At 34.9% G+C, this 20,699-nt stretch overlaps 1 protein-coding gene across 1 annotated transcript in view; it reads left to right on the top strand.

The window, feature by feature from the left end:
- LOC129719004 (dorsal-ventral patterning protein Sog) overlaps positions 1-20,699 on the top strand; it is an 89,836-nt gene that overhangs the window by 45,339 nt on the left and 23,798 nt on the right. The window contains exon 3 of the mRNA XM_055670306.1: positions 4,721-4,853. Coding sequence (XP_055526281.1) covers positions 4,721-4,853 — 133 coding nt within the window. The remainder of the gene's footprint in view (positions 1-4,720; positions 4,854-20,699) is intronic.

Below are 20,699 nucleotides of genomic sequence, written 5' to 3' on the forward strand. Positions count from 1 at the left end.
ATGGTTTTGTCTTATTTAACTGTAATTAAATCAAATCTATAGTATGGATCTTACTTTCAGAATAATATGGAAGCCCTTACAAAGGTTCATCAATTAGCAAACAGAAGAAAATATTTTAAACAAAATTATTAACAAGTTCCAGCAAAAAATCGTAGCAATCCACAATTACATTTTTTTTTTTTGCTTGACAATTATTTTTATTTGCCTACAACTACATTCGCTGTATTACGGAGACAGGAAATATACGTTTATCATGGTAAAGCTTAGAATAATCATATATCATCTAACAATTTTGAAATGTAAAAGAGATTCTGTACGAATCTCACTGAATAAACAAAAAAAAAATCACAAGCATTCGCAGGCTCTTACTCTTCTATAAATGTATATATTTAGGAATCTACTCTTTCGATAATATCCGGTCAAGATTATTTAGTGAATATCGAAGATAAAATTAAATAAATATCCGTTGCAAAAATTTACAATTCTTGTTGAGTAATTTATGGCAATCATATTTATGAGATAAACTTTCAATCACCATCAACAGCAGCATTGCAGTTTTTCCTCAATTGCATACAAATAGAAATGTACAAACAAAAGTGTACCACTGCAATACGAATAGTACCGCTGCAGTACGAATAAAAGTGTACCGCTGAAATGTACGAATAGAAGAGTACCACTGCAATCATAGACGACGAGAGACCTGCGGTTCTTTACTCCACTGGTACTGTTGCTTTTACCGGCATGTTTTCTTTCAAGACATCAGTTTTTATTAGGTTCTTCAGAACCTAACACGCAGGTTTAGAAATTGTTCAAGGATGGGTATTGTTTAAAACTTTTAGGAAAACTTTTACCTTCGAGACATCATATTAGTCTAAGCTCATGGAAGCAAAAATAAATTGACCTATTGGGACGGGGAGACTCTGTCAATTTTTATTTCGAAATGGATACAGGGAATATTACAGGGAACGGATGGTGTCCATTCACGTCGTCTGTGCTAGGAATGCTCGCATGTAATTGGTTCATTATTCGCGTAAATTTTTTATTGAAATTATTACCAATTTTACCGCTTAGCAATGAAATTAGAGTGCTAATTAACACATTACAAAATTGTTATACATTTTATCTATCCAACAACATATTGGTTATTATTATCCATCATGTGGTTATGCTGTTATTAACGTTTGAAATCGGACGCAACATTTGCCCGTTTCATTTCCAATTTTACAGAATGCATCCCAGTATAGTAAACAAAGACGTGTCCCACGTCAAAATACTATAAATAACATTTTCTTCAAATTTAGGGCTGAGCACCTTGACTTTTTCAACATCGATTTTTTTGGAACACCCTACTCTAGAGTAAATCTCAACCAACGACGCAATGTAGGAGGAAATTCGGATCTGGAGCCCGATGGCAATTTTGTAGTGGATAACTTTCTTCTTCAAAGTTGTTACATATGATGAAGCGCTTATTTCCATGTTCTAGCTTTTTCATTTCAGTTTTCACATTAAAATTGTCTCAGACAAACATTATGCATTTCGTATATATGTCAATCTTATTTAGAGTTGTTAATGCTTTTCCTCAAAAAAATATGCCCTTTTCATTTGATTGTCGTTCTTTTTGGGGCATACTCGGTCATTTTTCTTAGAACTAAAAATAATTACCTTCAATTTGATCAAATGTATGGAACCTATAGCAGTCCGTACGAGAAACTAAATTTTGTGTAACTCTCATACAAAATATTCTATAACTCTGTACCCAACATAGATGGGAATTTGATTTATTCAGCAGAGTTTCTTATTTTTGAATTTCTTTTTTCTTAAAAGGTAATTTCTTTTTGTTTTTATCATAGGAAGCACCTTTCAACACTTTGAGATTATGGAGATCATTCATACAAACAATTATTCTGAAGACACCCTTAAGCTAGGATGAATGCAAAAGCATTTCAAGAATTAAGTTTCACTTTTTACCTTTCTGGACCACAGTGCATTGTGCAGTGATCAAACCGGGTTAGCTCAAACTGATAGAGTATAACTTTTTAATCATTTCTGTGAATTTTGGTGTTATATATGTGGTGGTTTTTATTGTTCCTCTGGGTAGAAATGGCGATGGCTGCGATAGTCACTCACTGTAGAAGTGATGGCTTCGTTTTGGAAGGATTAGTATATTTCATACAACATATTGAAAAGGTTCAAATTAGATTTTACAACATTTTGAGCTGAGAACAGAATTTTGCCATATTCCAGCCGCACAGGTACAATATGCACCACACAACAGAGTGATATGCTGTTGCGTGCAAAGGTGACTCGTCTATAGCTGCAACATGTGCATTGCACATGGGGACACCAGGCAAACACAAAATTACAAATTCATATTTTTATTGAATGCTCAATGGTATTGTTACACTTTATACACAACTCTAATTAAATTTTGAATGAATGTAGTGTAACACTACCTTAAATTGTAGCATCTGTACGACGAGACGACGGTCTGTGCTGTGGAAAACATTCTTTCCCGACATTTTTCTGTGCTTTCCATGGAGGCAAAGTTGCTCGTAGTGAGAATGAGAAACTCCTCAGCCTGACATTAAAAATCACCAATTATTTTACACGAAATCGAGAAAATCGATGACGAGCAATTTCAACAGGTCGGCCTATACTGTTGGCCGTGTTTGCTATTCCAGCGAGGATTTACCGACTTGAATCATCTACTAGCTGCTATGAAAGTCGGATCAGAATCGATGAATCTCTGGACCACACGCGTAAAGTTGTTAGAACGAATCACAATGAATAGAAAATGAATGACAACGCTCATCGAAATCGTTTGTTATTTTGCCTTCCACGGGCTGAGTTTCCGTGGGCACGATGAATCAAAAGATTCTAATGACAGAGGCTACTATTAAGACCTGTGTTCATTTGTAGCATCATGTCTTTACGGGTACATCGTCTGCGATTCAGAACGATATAATCGAGAGTATTGGAATATTTATCCTGCAAGAAATTGCCGAAGAGGTAAATGAATTCTCGTGATGTTAAGTGCGATCGATTGTGATTTTCAGCTGTACACTTACTTTTTAAACTCCAACCTATTGAACACACCATTTTTTTCACTGTCGTGAAAACTTAAATCAACCTGCGTATGTTTTGACAGAAACCGCGTTATGAAAACACAGGAATAAACCATCAAAAAGGCCATGGGAAACCCACACTTGAGATATGAAATAGTGCTTATGTTTCGAGTGCGTTTCGACATTTGGTCACATTTGTTGTGTGAATTTAACGAACTCGTTATCTTAAAAGTTGAGTATCTCCGCAACGGCGCATATTGCATTTTGTGGATAGGTGATTCTTATGTAAAATTTTCTGCTGAACACATTGATGACATCAGGTTTAGGAAAAAATTGGGGGTGTTTCGAGATAAACGAAGTTTTAGTTTTTAAACGTGAAAATATCAATATTCGCAACACTGTTTGCAAAATCTGATGATGCCATTCGATTGTTAATTTAATTACCTTTGAAATGAGGGTCTAATATTGTCTGTAGCTTTTACGGCCTCTGAGATATGATGTTTTTCCAAAACATGGAAAATGATTTTTTGTCAAAAAATACAAAAATGGAGGGCCCCGCAATTGGAGGCGAGTTGTCCGATTGACCCAAAACTCTGGATTTTTCAGTTTCGATCTAAAACAAGTAATTTTATTCATTTTAAAGCGAATCGAAGAGGGTCGTTGCATTTGCCTGATCACTTGACATGGAATGACCCACATACATACAGCTTGTGTAGGGTTTCACAGAGGTGATACATGATGTGATAATGAACAGGGTTCTAAAGTCGTCCACAGATTTCGTTCGCTAGTATCCATCAAATATGTTGGAATACGAAACAGCTCAAAGTTTGGACAGTATAGAGCCCGCTTTCCAAAGCAACTATTCGATTCACTCGTGACACATAATTCGGTCACTCTAATGATATAGCCAAACTAAGCAACGAGTTGAAAGTTTTCTATTCTAACGTCAATTTCCTTGAAAATGTTCAAAATGTTGAGAAAATAAAAAAAAACAATCGGAAATCACACATTTATTTTCTAATGAAAACACTACAATGATATTTTTTTCAATATCACAAAGCAGACTGTTTATGTGGAAACAAGTGTCTAATAATAGCCCGAGGGTAATTTCCCGGAAAGATTCACAATCCTGTTTGTTGTCGCTCTTGCCCAGTGTGATAAGATTTTGGCTTTCCACGTACCCGACGACGATTTCGCACACAGCGTCACAGAGCGGGATCAAAGTAGGCTCAGATTGCGTGCGCTTATTGCTTTGTTGATTTACGAAACATCAATATAAGGGCATGTTCAGAGGTAGTAATTATCGCTGTCACCACTTAAATAGGTCACAGACGCACACTCCAAAAACGGGCGGAGGATCATAAAGGCCAAGCCATAGGCAGGCGCCTCCGAATCGGCCAGCACCGCTGCTAATGCTATATGTAGGTCTCCATTTATCATCCTCTCATCAAGTTTCAAACTGACAATTATGACAACAAGCCTGGCAAGCGGTTATCGCTGTTGCTGCTGGTGCTGTTCGCTTATCGCGACAAAACTGGCGAAAAAATAACAACTCCACCCTCCCCGCCGCGGCTTCTTGCCGGTATGCAGGGGGGACAGCAACCTTCGCACTTGCTTTCGCTTCTCACTCTATCTTTTGTTTTCCTCCTCCACAGGTGCAGAAAAAACGACGAATAGTAGCACGTGTCCAGTGTCGTAACATCAAGAACGAATGCCCGAAGCCGACGTGTGACGAGCCGATCCTGCTGCCCGGAAGATGCTGCAAGAGCTGTCCAGGAGATGCATACAGTAAGTAGTTGTTTTTATTTGTTAATTGTTGTTTGACAGACTGCGACGGCCTGGGTCGGGACGAGTGCGTCAACATGTACGTGCAAGCACACATACAAACACCCGACACAGTCCGGTTCGACGGGAAGAAAACGACGTACTTTGATTATATAGCGTGTTATGGCTTTATGAGGGTGGCGCCAAGCGAATGCCGTTTTCGCCTTGCCCTGGCAGCGCAGCGGCGCTGCTGCGGCGGCGGGCTCCGATCGAAGTGTGCGTAGAAGAGCGAACGAAAAGAAACCTCCTATCGGGCACAGATCTTATCTACTCTTGAGTTGAGACTTTGCTAATTACAGCGGTAGCGCGCGAGATAGTAAGCTCCGCGCACATACACATGCGCGGCAGACGATGCAAAATGACGGACGGATGAATGGCAAAGGCGACGCGGACTGGGTGCGCGATGGGTGGTGGAGTGGCGGCTAGTAAAAGAAGGACACACGATAAAAGTGTCTCTCTCGCGTCTATATTTATATTTATTTGCCTTTTGCAGGCTGTTGTTGGTTGCTTGCTACTTGTTTACCGAAGAGAATCAAGTATTTGTACAATGGCAATAAGGCGAGAAACAAATATGTGTCCACACATAAATATCTTTCCTCCGCGCAGCGGCACAGCCGCTGAATGACCTTGCTGAAGGCGGCGCTGCCTGCGGCAGCCGCCGCCAGTTTGCTGCGCCAATTTGCTGTCGACAATAAATCACTGTTTTTCGAACGAACTTTAAAATTTTCCCATTCCCCAACCGCGGAACAACAACCACCACGGCGGAGGTGATGGTGGTGAAGGCTGCGCAATCCGTCATCTACGACGCAGAACTGACTGACTGACTGCGAGAGGGCGGAAGGAAACTCTCACTCAAACTGTACACACTCGTGCCGGCCATCGAAGCTGGCCATGCCATGCCGGGTCGGGCGGGGCGGATTGTGGTGATGTCGATTTTTTCAAACTAGTCGATTGCTGTTATTCGGCGCTAGTAATCGATATTTAATTTATACTAAAATGTATAAGTTCTAGAAGATGTTGGTTTTAAATTGTGCTAAGTAGTAATTAAAATCAAGACCAGGAAGAGTCTGTAGAGCTCTGACTAGGTTTTTGCAGACTTTTTTACTATTTACTGGAAGAAGAAATTTATAAAAAATTTAATTTTGGTACGACTTGTGATAATTTGCAAACGAGTTTATAGCAACTATTTGTTCATTTTCGATACCTTCTGAACGACAGTTTGAAAACTTTATGACAATTTTTAGTCCTTTCTGGACGATTTCTAATGAAATTGGAGTTTTTTTTTATTTATTCTCTTGAATATTGAAAATTTCGATGACTTTTCTACGGCTTTGGAACAATGTTTTGGAAGCTTTGTGAAGACTTCTGAACAATTTTTTATCAATGTTTTTTTTTCTATTCTATGACACTTGACAACTTTTTAAAACTTTTCTACAACTATTTAAACGCAGATAACGACATGTTGAGAAAAGCGAATAAGAATGCTCGAGCCAAATATGATGAGTATTTCGAATCCACCGCTCACGTTCCGATCGAATCAAAGATGAAGAGTTTAAAGCATGAAGAACAACGTTGTTTTGATGGTAGGAATATTCCTTTCGTCATTCATAATTTTGCTCTACAATCTGTTTAATTTTTTTTTTCACTGCATTCAATTCAACCTACAGTTTTCCTTAAAATTTACTGGCAATTTGAAGCTCTTTCCTATTTTTTTTCTGAATGACTTTCGGCAACTTTCTAGAGAAACCTGGATAATGACTTTTTGGCTAATATTCTAGCAACTCTTTGACAACAGATGTGGTTTTTACGACTTTCCAAGGTTTTTTTTAAGCCGTTTTAAGGATAGTTTAAATTTTTTACGATTCTTGGCGATAGTTTATCACCTGTTTGTGGTGTGAATTTGACCATTATGAATTTTGTTATTTTTTTCTAACGCTTTTCCCGATTTTTGGACAATTTTTATACAATTTTTCTTCCATTTGACAAATATTATTCAATGAATTTTCAAAAAAAAATTTGCAGAGCCTACTTTAGTATGTTTTTTGATATTGTTTCAACGACATTTGAAATCAGCTATTCTTCTGCTTTTTAAAAACAACTTTGTGACTATTTTTCAATAGTATATTTGCTGAAAGTATTCAAGCGTGCTTAAGATATTTTTAACATATTTTTGACAATATTTTATGGATCTATTAGATCTTTGTTTCTTCCCCTGTAGTTTTTTGGAAACATTGTGATGACTTTTCCACAATATTTTGTTTATTTTTTTTAACTTTACTTTAATTTGTTGACGATGTTTTTACTAAATTTAAAGCGCTTGTTTACATTTAGAGGTTTTGATAAGTTGGTGAGAGTCTCCAGTTCTTCTTGAACCGTTTTTAGCAATTTTAAGTGATTTTTTGATAACTTTTATTTTTATCAAATTCCCTTAAAGTTTTCAATGATTATATAATTAACAATTTAAAAATGTTTTTTTTTTTCAATTCTATGATTTTATTGCATCTTATTGACGATGTTCAACATCTTTTTAGGAACTTTTGACAATTTCCATGCCCTCCTTTAGAAAACCATTTGGTGACATTTAACAACTTTTTGACGTTACACGGATTTTAAACAATCATTTGTTTATTTACGAATATCATGAGTTCACGTTCCAAACAAATCAAAGATGAAGAGTACAGAGCATGAAGAATGACGTTTTTAGATGTTAAATAATTTTTTAACCGTAATTAACTCTTTCTACACTTTCTTGCTAATTTTTGTCTGAAATTTGGAGCTTTTTTCTAGATTTTTACTGACCGACTTTCGATAATATTCTGAGCTCCATTTCAAAGCATGTTCGACGCCTAAATAATTACTTTTGACTAACTCTTTAACAACAGATTTAGATATTTTTACGACTCTATAGGTTGTTTTTCAGTCATTTTTGACAACTGTTTTACAACTTTTGGCAATAATTTGTCACCTTTTTGTTTACGACTCTTGTTAATAGTTTTTTCTCATCTTTTTTTATAATTTTTTCACGAAATATCGAACAGCCAGACAATTTTCACGAAATGTCGAACAGTCAGTCAACTTTTCAAAGATTCTTTTAAAAATATTTGTTTGTAGAAAGTATTTCAGCATGCTTTCGGTATTTTTGACGATATTTTATGGATTTTCAAATTTGTTTTTCTTCTTCCGTTTTTTTTTTTCACTAACTTTTTGATAACTTTGTGATGACTCTTAAATTTTCGTTTATTTCCATGATTTTATCGCAACTTTTTAACGACGTCCAACATCTTTTTAGGACTTTTTGACAAATTTCAAGCTCTGCTTAAAAACCAATTTGATGACTTTTAACGACTTTTTGACGTTCAACGGTATTGAAACAATTTTTTTATTCACGAATATTACGAGCTCACATTCCGTACGAATCAATGATGAAGAGTACAAAGCATAAAGAATAACGTTTTTAGATGAAAAGAATATTCCTTATAATTTTGCCTTAAAAGCTGTTGAATATTTTTTTTAACTGTAACTAACTCAATCTACACTTTCTTGCTGAGTTTCCTGGAATTTTAAAGCTTTTTCCTAAATTTTTACTGAACGGCTTTCGACAACTTTCTGAACGAAATAATGATTTTTTCGGTTAACTTTCTTGGAACTCTTTGAGAACAGAATTGGTTTTTTTTACGATTTTTCAGTTTTGTTTTTTGATTATTTTTAATGACTATGCCATTTTTTACGAGTTTTATCGATACTTTGTAACCTTCTTGTGGTGTAAATTTGACTAATGTAAGTGTCTAACAAATGATTAGCAACATCGAACTACATTTTGGTAATGACTTTTTACGATTTTTTGGTCATATTTTTTCTAACACTTTTCACAAAGTTACAACCTTTTCACAATTTTTTAGTGATATCTATTCCACTTTTCAATGATTATTTAAGGAATTTTTCCAAATATATATTTATTAACTATAACTTTTTCAACTATATTTTATGGATTTATGGACTTTGCTTCTGCTTTGTCTTTATTATTTTTTTGTTTATTTCTATAATTTTATTGCAACTTGTTGACGATGTTCGACATCTGTTTAGGACCTTTTGACCATTTTCAAGCACATTTTTTAGAAAACCTAGTGGTGACTTTTAACGACTTTTTGAGGTTTTATGGATTTTCTACAAATCTTATTTTTTAATATGGACTCACGTTCTGAACGAATCAAAGATGAAGGGTACAAAGCATGAAGGATAAAGTTTTTTGATGAAAAGAATATTTTTATCATCATTAATAATTTTGTCTTGAAATCTGTTAAACAATTTTTTAACTGTATTAAACTCAATCTACACTTTCTCGCTCAAATTTTTTTAGAAATTTTGAGCAATTTTTCCTAATTTTTACAGAACGACATTCGACAACTTTCTGAACTATATTTCGAAGCATGTTTGACGCCTGAATAATGATGACTCTTAAAAATTGTTTTTGTTTGTTTCTATGATTTTATTGAATCTTGTTGACGATATTCAACATCTTTTTAGGAACTTTCGACACTTTTCAAGCGCTTTTTTAGGAAACCTTTTGGTGACTTTTTACGACTTTTTGACGTTTCACTGATTTTCTATAAACAATTTTTTTATTTAAACATAATACGAGCTCACGTTCCAAACAAATCAAAGATGAAGAGTACAAAGCACGAAGAATAACGTTTTTGGATGGTAAGAATATTCCTTAAGTCATTTATGATAACTTTGCCTTAAAACCTTGTGAAAATTTTTTAACTATGTGTTGAACTCAATCTACATTTTCTCCATTTTTGCCCTTTTGGACGACTATTGGATTTTTTACGGCTTCTGGCGATATTTTGTTACCTTTTTGTGGTGTGAATTTTACTACTTTGAATTTTTAACAAATGATTTGCAACATTGCATTACTTTTTGGTAGCAACTTTTTAACGAACTTTTATTGATATTTTTTTCTGACGCTTTTCACGATTTTTTATTGACTTTTCGGCAACTCTCATACAATTTACCTTCTACTTTTTAAGGAATATGCAAAAAAATTGTTTTGCAAAGAGCATTCTAGCTTGTTTCCGATGTTTTTAACGACATTTTTTAAATTTAGTTTTCTTCTTCTGCCGTTTTTAACAACTTGTTGATAACTTTCTGATGACTTTTCAATAACGAAATATATTTTAATATATTTCTATGATCCTTTTGCAACTTCAACAAACAATTTTCAAGCGCTTTTTCAGAAAACCTTTTGGTGACTTTTACCAACTTTTTGACGTTTTACAGATTTTCTACAAACCTTTTTTATTTACGAAAATTACGAGCTCACGATCCGAACAAATCAAGATGAAGAGCACAAAACATGAGGAGTAACGTTTTTAGATGTTAAATAATTCTATAACTGTACAACTTTTTAATAACTTTGTGACAACTTTTCAACAAGGACCTTTTGACAAATTTTATACGCTCTTTCAAATGAAGATATTTTTGGTGATATTTTTTTTTGTTTATTTTTTAACATCTGGCCTCAGAAGAGTATTCCAGCCATTCCAAGCTTATTTTGGGATCATTTTCTTTTTTTTTTTTTTGGCCTTTAGAAGGGGTTTACAGTTCGGCTCAATTTGGGATCTTTTCATTTTTTGGCCTGTTCTGGCCTTGAGAAGGGTTTTACGGTCATTCTGGGATTTTTTTGAAGCTACTTTACCTGTTCTGTTGTTTTTTTCAACGAATTTTTGATAGCATTGTGAGGACTTTTCAATAAATTTTTGTTAATTTTTATGACTTTATTCCAACTTGTTGGCGATGTTCAATTTTTTTTTTTTGAGGACCATTTGACAATTTTCAAGCGTTTTTTAGGAACCGAGTGATGCTTAATGGATTTGGTTTTGACAACTTTTTGAACCATTTTTCTCACTTTAATTCAAATTTCAAGAATTTGTAAACGACTTTTTGGTAACTTTTTAAATTTCTTTCGATAATTTGTTAAAGACTCTTCCAACAATTAATTCAATGAGAGTTTCTAGTTGATTTGTACTATTATATTTTCAGCGACTTTTTGGTAGTTGTCGGATCTTTCATGAGGTATTCTGACAATTTGATGATGCCTTTTACGATGATTTTTTAGCCTCTTTCTCACAATCTTTTTGATGATTACTTGTTGACGGTATTTTGTTAGTATTCTAAAAGTCTTATGCTAACTGTTGGACATTTTAAAACGAATTTTTATGACTCTTTGAATACTTTTCAACGCATTTCACGCTGTGCTGTGGCTGGTTGACAATTTCATGGTGATTTTTTGATAACTGCTTTTACAACTGTTATAGACTCTCCAATTTTTGCAATGAATTTTGAACTAAAAAAAGGTTTAAATATTTAACAACTTGTTATGGTCAACTTTTACTGTAGTTTTAAAATACTTTTGTTGATATTCAATAATTTTACGCTACTATAATATTGTTTTTATGACTTTTTGACTACTTAATAACATTTTAAAGTAAGTTTTAATCTAGCGCTTTTCTTCTGTTGACTCTTCACCAAAGTTATGATGATTTTGTGACGAATTTTCGTTAATATTCTGATAACTTCATGAAAATTTCTTGACTAGGAGTCATCTAAGTAGTCAACAGAAGTCGGTAGAAATTTGTGCATAGGCCTTTCAGTTGGTCCCAAGGTAAGATACTGGTCTAACAAGCCAGCCAATCTGCTGGGAGAGACCGACAATTTTCAAGGTTTGATGAAATTCCAACGAGCAGATCGTGGTCATTAAAGACTGTTGAAGTAACGAAATAGCCTCACTGTTTGCTTCACTATCGAAATAAAAACATTTTGTCAATCGTCATTACTCTCAAAACCAGCATGAGAGGAAGGATTCCGTCATCGACATTAACATAACTCGACATCGGCAAAGTAACAAAATTAAAGCAGGAAGGTTTCTGTGATAATTTAATATATCCAGAACGAAACGCTTTTTATAGTTTTCTAGCTTATTGTCACATTATCAAACTTCAGAAGCACCCGGTTGTACGGTAACAAAAAACGTTTTGCATATCAACGAATCACATTAATTTTTGCATCAAAAATTAAAATTGATTATGCAAGGTATTAACCAGAAACTCAAACTCTTTATTTAAAGTAATAAAAAGGAATCTCTATGAAATTTGTTTGATCTTTTCTGACTTTTAATTTGGGATCATTTTCTGTGGCCTTTGAAAGCGATTTAGAATATCGCCTCAAACAACCGATTATATCGATTAATCGAAAAGCACTGCGGACATCACTACTGCGCTGACTTTAACACCACACACACTCAATCAAGCAGGCCAAACCAAGAACAGGCGATTTCCGTTCCGTTTTGATCGCGAAATGTTTCTTTTTTTTTCGCGCACTCGATCGAACCTAGTATTTTCTCTAATCAAAATATTTACCTTTCCGGTTAATATTTCTCATAACCCAGTCCAGTCCAGTCCAGTGACCAGTCAGTGTGTTGTCTGCCACCACTTGCCTAGGCCTATAGGCCGTTCGTCGAAATTTGATCGTGGTGGAAGGGGGCGTCACTCTCTAATGTGTGTGTTTTGCTTCCCGTTTAATTTTTTGCTCATTATGTAATTTTAAACAAATAAACAGAACGGCTGAACTTTTTTCCCCACTCGTTGTCGGGTGCAAATTGTGCGACCTCGACCGAATTCAATCTATTAAAACCTCTCCCCCAATAATGCGATGATCGAGTATGCACATTTCTGATGGGTTTTTGTTTCCCCCCATCAGTCGTCGTTTTTTTTCGTTTTTGCGCTGTAAACGCACATTACCGCTTTATGACGGTGGTGGCAGTTTAGCGCAGATAAATTTAGAACCCCCGTCTATAGAGGAGAACAGAAGCAGTAGGCATATGCTGCTGCTAGAGGCATTTTTGCGCTCGCAAGTTTACAATGTATAGGATATTAACATCAAAGCTAACTGTCCAAAACAATCTGCTGTAGAGAATCCGAGGTAACAACAATAACAACAACATCGATGACAACCAGCCGTCTGCGATGTCACCGCAGAGATTCGCCAAATTGAACTCGACAGTGCGCGCCTTTGGTGGTGCGTCTGCGTCTGCTGCCTGCCTGCCTGCCTGCCTGATGATGAGCTAAGCACCGATGATTCAGTTTTTTAGGGTTGATTTATGGCTGGCAGGCTGCACATTTCTTTCACTACAGTTTGCTGCTGGCCGGTCCCCGGTTGGAACAAAATAAATAGAAAAAAAAACTCAGCTCGTCACTCTTAATTTACTTCTAATAGAATCAATTACCGGGACGACGATGAATGCTGCCGGTGGCAGCTTGTGGCTCAATTGAGCTTGAGAAACTATATCGAAAGAAAGTGAAACCTGCCTAGTGGCAGGTTTCAAAATTTTCAAACTATTTCCGGAGTGATTTGCGATAAGGGCGCAACTAACAAAAGATAAACATTGAGGAATATCAGTTTAAAAATTTGCGAGTACATTTTCAAATCGTAATTTCAAAGGAAGTGACTAACATTAACATCAATACCAAAAATCGACGTAAAATAAACCTAGCTTATAGTTTCCTAACAATACTACATTAAACTTGTGCATTTATGGCTTAAATCTGCGCTTTTCTTCTAACCTTTTTCTAATAAGCCCTAAAGCATTCTGACAACGAGATTCGCCCACCTCTATTTCGCCTTAAAGCATTCTGACAACGAGATACGCCCATCTTTCTTTCGCCTTGTTTTTATTTTTTCTTCAGTTGCGCCTTTAAATGCGCTTTTATTTTGAAAACAAAAGTTGATCCGCCCTTTACTTTCGCCTGTTTACGAAATATTTCGCAAATAAGCCCGTTGATTCAAAACAATGTAAAGGGCCTAGTTCCAAAGTATCTTTTGTTTTGGGTAAACTGCTTTATCGCCCTTCACTAAAAGCTTGATTTAAATAATTTTATCGATTTATACAAAAGAAAGGATTCTTGCCATGAATTTCGTAAGTCTTTTCGAAACCAATAGTGCAATAAAACCATTTGATTACATTTTGTTAGTTGAGCCCTAATCGCGAATCACTCCGGATTTCTCTCCCAACCAGTGTGTGTGAAAAGTGCCAGAAAAACCAGTTCGAAGCGGCATTAAACTTGAACTTCACTAGTAGCAGTGATTACAACATTATCGGAAGAAGGGAAGCCTGCGGCTTGTGGTCAGCACACCTCAGGCTATTATGCAATGCTCCCGCTACCCCGCAGTCCCGTGTTGCTCTGTTTTCTTCAGGAACCACTGCTGCGCGACTGTTGAGTCCGGCTGTCGTCTTCCCAAACAACGCATCATCCATCCAGAAACCATAGTCGTGTGCATGGGGGAGAGGATTAGAAACATTGTTGGAAAATCTATGGTACACATTTGAAACAACTTTGGGACATTTTCATAACATTTTAGCAATTTTAATCAGACATTAAAAACAATATCAACGTGTTTTGCGATAATAATCATCTTCGTGTAAATAGAAATTTCTAGAAATGTTGACATTTTTGACAAACTTTCAATGCATGTTTGAAACATTTTTGAGACGCACTTTAAAACAACACAAGAAGAGATAGAGAAACAATTTTTTGAAGCCGGGAAAAGCCCTTAGTGGATTTCAAATGGAACCCAAAAATGCATGAAAAGAAAATGGTCGCCAGAAAAGCTCGGAATGACGAATTGAATTGCTTCTAATGTTCTCAAAATAATCCTAAATTGACATCACAATTGAGAAAAAAATCCAAATTGAGCTCGAAACAAAAACAGATCATATTAAAAACGTCCCGAATTAAACTTTCATTGACGAATAAATGCTTCTGAAGGCCAAAAATGCCAGCCTTGAAATTAATCTCATTAAAAGGGGCTTGAAAATAACTCGCAAATGAAATCAGAATAACGAAAAACCCAATTCTGAAGGTCATAAACGCACAATAAAGAAATCGACCTGAAATTGAACTCGAAATAATAAAAAAGTCGTTCTGAAGGCCGGAAAATAATCCCGAATTAAACTCAGAATAACGGAAAAAAGGATTTTAATACCTTTGAAAAAATCTCTAAATTGAAGTCAGAATAGTGAAAGATCAGAAAAAGTCCGAAACCGAAAAAGATCCCAAATTAAACTAAAAATGATTAGAAAAGTTGCTCTGAAGACCATAAAATACCTGAAAAGATCCCAAAATAATCCCAAAAGATCGAATCCAGGAAACGTAAGGAGCGCTTCATAGTTCAAAACAATGAAAAAATGGTCCAAAAATAATCCCAAATTGTAGTCAGTTTGGTAAAAGTCAGGAAAAGGTCCCCTTACTAACACTCAGAGAAACCTGAGTGAGAATCCACAGGATACCTTTAACTCGGTGACGGAATTGTGAAAGGAATCGCAAACACGATCCGGAGGATTCCCACTCAGGATTCTTATTCAAGAATCCTAGAGCCATATACAGGGCATTCCTGAGGATTCTTTTTTCGGGAATCCTTTTCAAGGACGTTCACGAATCCAATGTGAAGAATCCTAGAGAATCTATGCGAATCGTATGTGTTCGTCCGGGACAAAACAGAAAATAATCCGAAATTCTTAAGACCAGAAAATGAACCCGAATTGAGCTTAAAATAACGAGAACACGCTTCTAAGAGTCGGAAAATAATCTCAAGATGAGAAAATGAAGGGACGAATAACTGCAGTTGTTTTTGGATCGTATTTTTTTCAGATAATGTTTATTTGACAAGCCTTTGATACTTCATTCTTAATAATATGTTTTCAGTTTGTCGGAACATTTTCATGATTTTTGACACACGTTTGACCTTTCAAAAATTACTCACAAAGAGAACAATTTGCGAAAATACTTGAATATTTTCAAGAGTATTTTCTAGAACTTCTTTCTACCCTGGCAGATCTAAACCTCCTGGAATTTACATCGTTTTACCTACGAGGTAAGGATCAAAATTCTCAAATTAATGCGGTCTGATTGCATGGATTCATTCGTATCTTCATGGTCGCAAAACTACCATCAAACTGGGTATGCGGCAATCTAGCTGGTTCTGATGCAACTTCGGAGTACCCCAAGGCAGTATTTTAGAACCTCTTATATTTACCCTTGTTATCAACGATACAACCAGTCTATTGGCACGAGTCTATGATACTAAAATCTATAAGTTCATTCAAACTCACGACAATTGCACCAGGCCTTTTTCACCGATGGGTAAAAAGGGTTCCGTAATCAGCTTTAACCGAAAAAACATCCGCTGGCTTATGGTAATAATCATTGCTGGAAGGAAATTGACGCGCAGTGATGTTGCCACTGATCTTGGTGTTATACTTGGCACCTAACGTACGTTTTGACAACATTATACCTCGATTATGAAGCCTCGAATGAAGCCAACCGACCACTCAGGCTAGTTATGAGAATTGGGAAGGAATTCGATGATCATGGTACCTTGAGAACCCTCTACTGTTCACTGGTACGTTCCATACTGGAGTCTGTCTAGGCCGTGTGGGGCGGAAGGACATCATTGTAAGAGCTGCACTTAAAACGCATTTTAGAAACATTTTCAGGACATTTTTGAGTCATTCCTGCGACGTTTTTGATGATTCTTGACCTTTTTATGACAATTTCGATACAAGTCTGAGCAACGTTTAAGAAAGTTTTGGATTTTGTCTACTCGTTCATGAAATTGATGTCACTTTTGTTTGACAATTTTGGAGCATTTCTATGGAGCCTTTAGGATTTTTTCTAAATATTTTTACCAAAATAAAAAATATAGTGGAAAAAAATATATATTTTCTTGAACAATATCTTTTGAGACCTTCCTTGGTTAGAAATTTCTAGAAATGTTAAACACTTAAGACGTCGTCCGAGCATTTCTGAGCATTTTTGAGACATTTTAAGTAAAAGTAAAACATTTTGTGAAAATTTTTCAATATTTTAGCGAGTATCTTTAAGATTATTCTTTGGAAAATGTTTGAAAAAAAAACTGGTATGTACTTGAGAGCTTTTTGAAACACTTCAGAAGCATTTTAGGGCGTTTTTGTTAAGTTTTTACAACAATTCCTGTAACTCTATACAGTTTAAGGACATTCCTGAAACCTTGTTAGGTTATTTTTGAGACATTTTAAGTGATTTTAGATTTTCAATGACATTTTCGAGATTTCTGAGACATTCTAGGGACGTTTCTGGTTTTTAAACCACTTTTGTAAGGGGAAGAAGAAAACGTTTTTTTGACATCTTTAGGACTTTATATGGACATTAGAATAGACGCGAATTTGGATTGTTTCTAGAAGAATCTTCCAGAATTTTGTTTAATAACATTTTTGGGACATGCAAAATGGGAGTCGACCGTATTATTGATATCGGAATATGTCGGCCCAGCGGTCGTTTAATTTTGAAAAGCCACAGTACAAGGAAAAAAAATTAATGTTTTGTCCCTGAGGAAGGCCCACCCAACCGGTGTCGAAACGTTGGACAAAACAATATGATTTATTCCAAAATTAAAAGACCGCTGAGCCGAAATATCCCGGTATTTTTGAGACATTTTAGAACAATTTTCGAGACGTGTTCAATGTATTTCTGCTACATTTTTGATAGTTTCGGAGACATTTTTGTAATAATTTCGAGTTTTATGCATATAGATTGTAACTACTGTTGATTTTTGTAACGCTTTTGCATTTTTTGACTATTTTAGGGAATTCTGTACAATTTTCCGGAGTAAAGGTAATTTGAGGCATTGTTATAACATTTTTAAAAGATTTCTGAGATTCTGGGGATAAACACAATACATAATTGTATTTTTTATTTGTATTATTATTATTTTTTGTGTTATATTTTCTGGAGTACTTTTCAATCAGTTTTCTTTTGAACTGTATTTAATCAGTGTTACGATAAGAAACCTTTGTTGACGTATTCTTGACACTTTGGGACATTTTGGGAAAATTAAACCTACCTTTTTTGACTTGAGTTAACAATGAAAAAAACTTAGAAAAAGCTTGAAACACGCGAGTTGGAATTTTAGAAATTAAATCAAAACTTCGTTAAAAAATAAATGCATCAAATGTGAGTCTGACGTTGTCCTAATTTTCCTCGACATTTTAGTGACTGGGAACACAGTTTAAGACAGTTTTATGGTATCTTTAGGACTTTTTATTAAATATTTGAATGTTTTTGAAAGAGCTTTTTTTGGTACAATTTTAAGACATCCCTGAGTAGTTAGACACTGTTTAATGTTGACATTTTGGGAAAACTTTTACGATAAGAAAAATACGTGAGAACTAATTTGAGTCAATTTTTATCACATTTGAGGGACATTTCCGAATTATTTCTATTGCATCTTTGGGACTTCCAATTGGCTTTTCAATAAAAGGTAAAACGTTTTCAAAAACAGTTGTTTTTTATATAATTTTTCAGAGGTTTTGAGACATTTTTCTGGGTTCCAGTTGATCCCCTGGCCGTAGTGTGACAGTCCATTGGTGTCAATTGACTGCATCTTATAATTCGCATATATCTAATTGACGTGAATACTGACAACAACCTGATATCGGAGCAAACGTGCTAACAATGTTACGACGTTTAGCGACATTAACAATGTCGCATAAAATAATTATGTTACACCTCCCCCTTTCGGGAGAAATAATGTAGCATGGCAAAATATTACACAGAAGTTCTAAACGTTTCTCGATGGACCTCTTGATTTGAATTCATATCCAAAATGCATTTTCGTTAGTGGATTAGAATAACGTTGTCCAACAATGTGACGTCAAAGTGTTTAATGAGTAAAAGAAAAAGTGTTTAAGTATCACCAAAAAAAAATTCACAAAAAATTGCCCATCTTCAACTAGCGCTGATAATTTATACACCCTAAACAAGTAACTGCACTTTAGCTGTTAACACGTTTGGACAATTCAGGAAAAGTTTTAAAATATTTTTGAGGTGTTTTCAAGGTATTTTTATTTTAAAATATTTCTGAAACATTTCAGAAAATTGTCCAACACATGTTTTATTTATTGTTACTATTTTTTTTAAATTAAAAAAAAATTCTGTTCTTTTGAGTATTTTTATGTAGATTAGGTAGACATTATCCTTTTGAAATGTTTTTTTTTGCTATTTTTCGGATATTTTAGAGAAATTTCTGTATTTCTGTCTGAAACCGCGTAAAAAAACCGCGTAAATTCCGGAATTCGCTCAAAAAACCCGCGTTAATTTTGAATTCGTTTTGCGTTAATTTTGAAGAGAAACCGAAATCCGCGCAAAAAAACGCGTAAATTCCGGAATCCGCGTTAAAAAGCCGCGTAAAAAAACCCGCGTAAATAAAACGCGTAGAAAGTGACCTTAGTGTATTTTCCACCAACTTTCAAATACTGCTTAATATCTGATCAGTTTATTTGTTGTCCGAAATACTTTGCGACTCTTAAGAAACCTTTTTGTGACATACTCTAGACACTTTGGGATATTTTGAGAGAATTATGCCTTACTTTCTCGAAAAGCTTGAAAACCAGGTGTAGGAGTATATACAGGAAGCTTGAAATCAATGTTAGTGAACTGGAATTTATTCAAATCGAAGAGCATGGTTCTTCATCTTCTTCTTCTTGATTCTCGTTTGAGCCGTCTTTTAACAGCTCTGTGTGTAAAAAGCTAGTTGATGTGACTATATGCCCTGGAAGAGCATTGTTAAATGAATAAATGCACTAAATGCGACTTTGACATTTTTATACTTTTTTGGATATTTCAGGCTCTTTTTCTGAACATTTTAAGCCATTTTTACAGCTTTTTTGTGAGATTTCTGAATTTTTTTTTGTTTAGAATTTAAGAGCATTTTTATGCATTCTAAAAACGAATTTGATATATTTTGTGCCATCTTTGAAAATTTATGGAACATTGCTGGTTCATTTCTGGAAGAAAATATGGCGTCTTTAGGACTTTTTGTGAACATTTTTGAAGAAAAGTGATAAAACATATTGCGAAAATATTTTAATATTTTTGAGAGTACCTATGAGAACATTCCAGGGACAATTTTGAGACATCTTTGTGAAGCTAGACATACCTAGAAATGTGTACATTGGTAGACTACTCTGGAAAACTTCTTTAATGTTTTTGAGGTTTGAGACACTTGGTTTTTGATGATTTTAGAAATTTTCATTGCATTTCGGATTTTTGTTTAATTTTGGGAGATCATAGATTTTAATTACATTTTTGTGATTTTTATGACATTTTAGGGACAAAATAGATATTTTTCCTGGTGCAATTTTGAAGCATTTTTTTAGTCTTTTTGGACTTTATTAACTTATTATTTTATTACCATTTGAAAAAAAATGGATTTTTGTTCGTTGTGTTTTGTTTGTTTTTAAGTCGCACTTCAGAGAAGAAAGATTGAAAAAGGTCGTGTTCCAGATTGTGTCTTAGGTGGATTGAAGAGCTTGTAAGCGCCATCTACCTTCGCATAGAGGAGCAAAACGGTAGAACTATTCAGTGAAGAATTGCGACCTGCATTTTTTGTTTTTTTTTTTGCAATTTTTTCAGATTCAATATTCTTCAGACACTGTGGTCTTTTGAATCTTTACTATTTTTCTAGTTTCAAAGTACAATTATAGGGATGTAGAATATAGGAATAAGTGTAGGGTTGTTTTTGTTTCAGCTTTTCTCGATTCCTTGTTGCGAATATAATGTATATTGAAAACCGAGTTTGAAATATGCAATAAATTTTCAACTGAATATTTGTCCAGCTGCTCTGGATATGTCATTGCGGACAGGGCAGTGATTTGGTCTTTGATTCCCATCAGGCTATAGACGTTATTTTTTGCGCTTTCTACTTCAAAGGTTTGAA

The sequence above is a fragment of the Wyeomyia smithii genome, chromosome 1, assembly GCF_029784165.1.
Source record: "Wyeomyia smithii strain HCP4-BCI-WySm-NY-G18 chromosome 1, ASM2978416v1, whole genome shotgun sequence".
NCBI classification, from domain to species: domain Eukaryota; kingdom Metazoa; phylum Arthropoda; class Insecta; order Diptera; family Culicidae; genus Wyeomyia; species Wyeomyia smithii.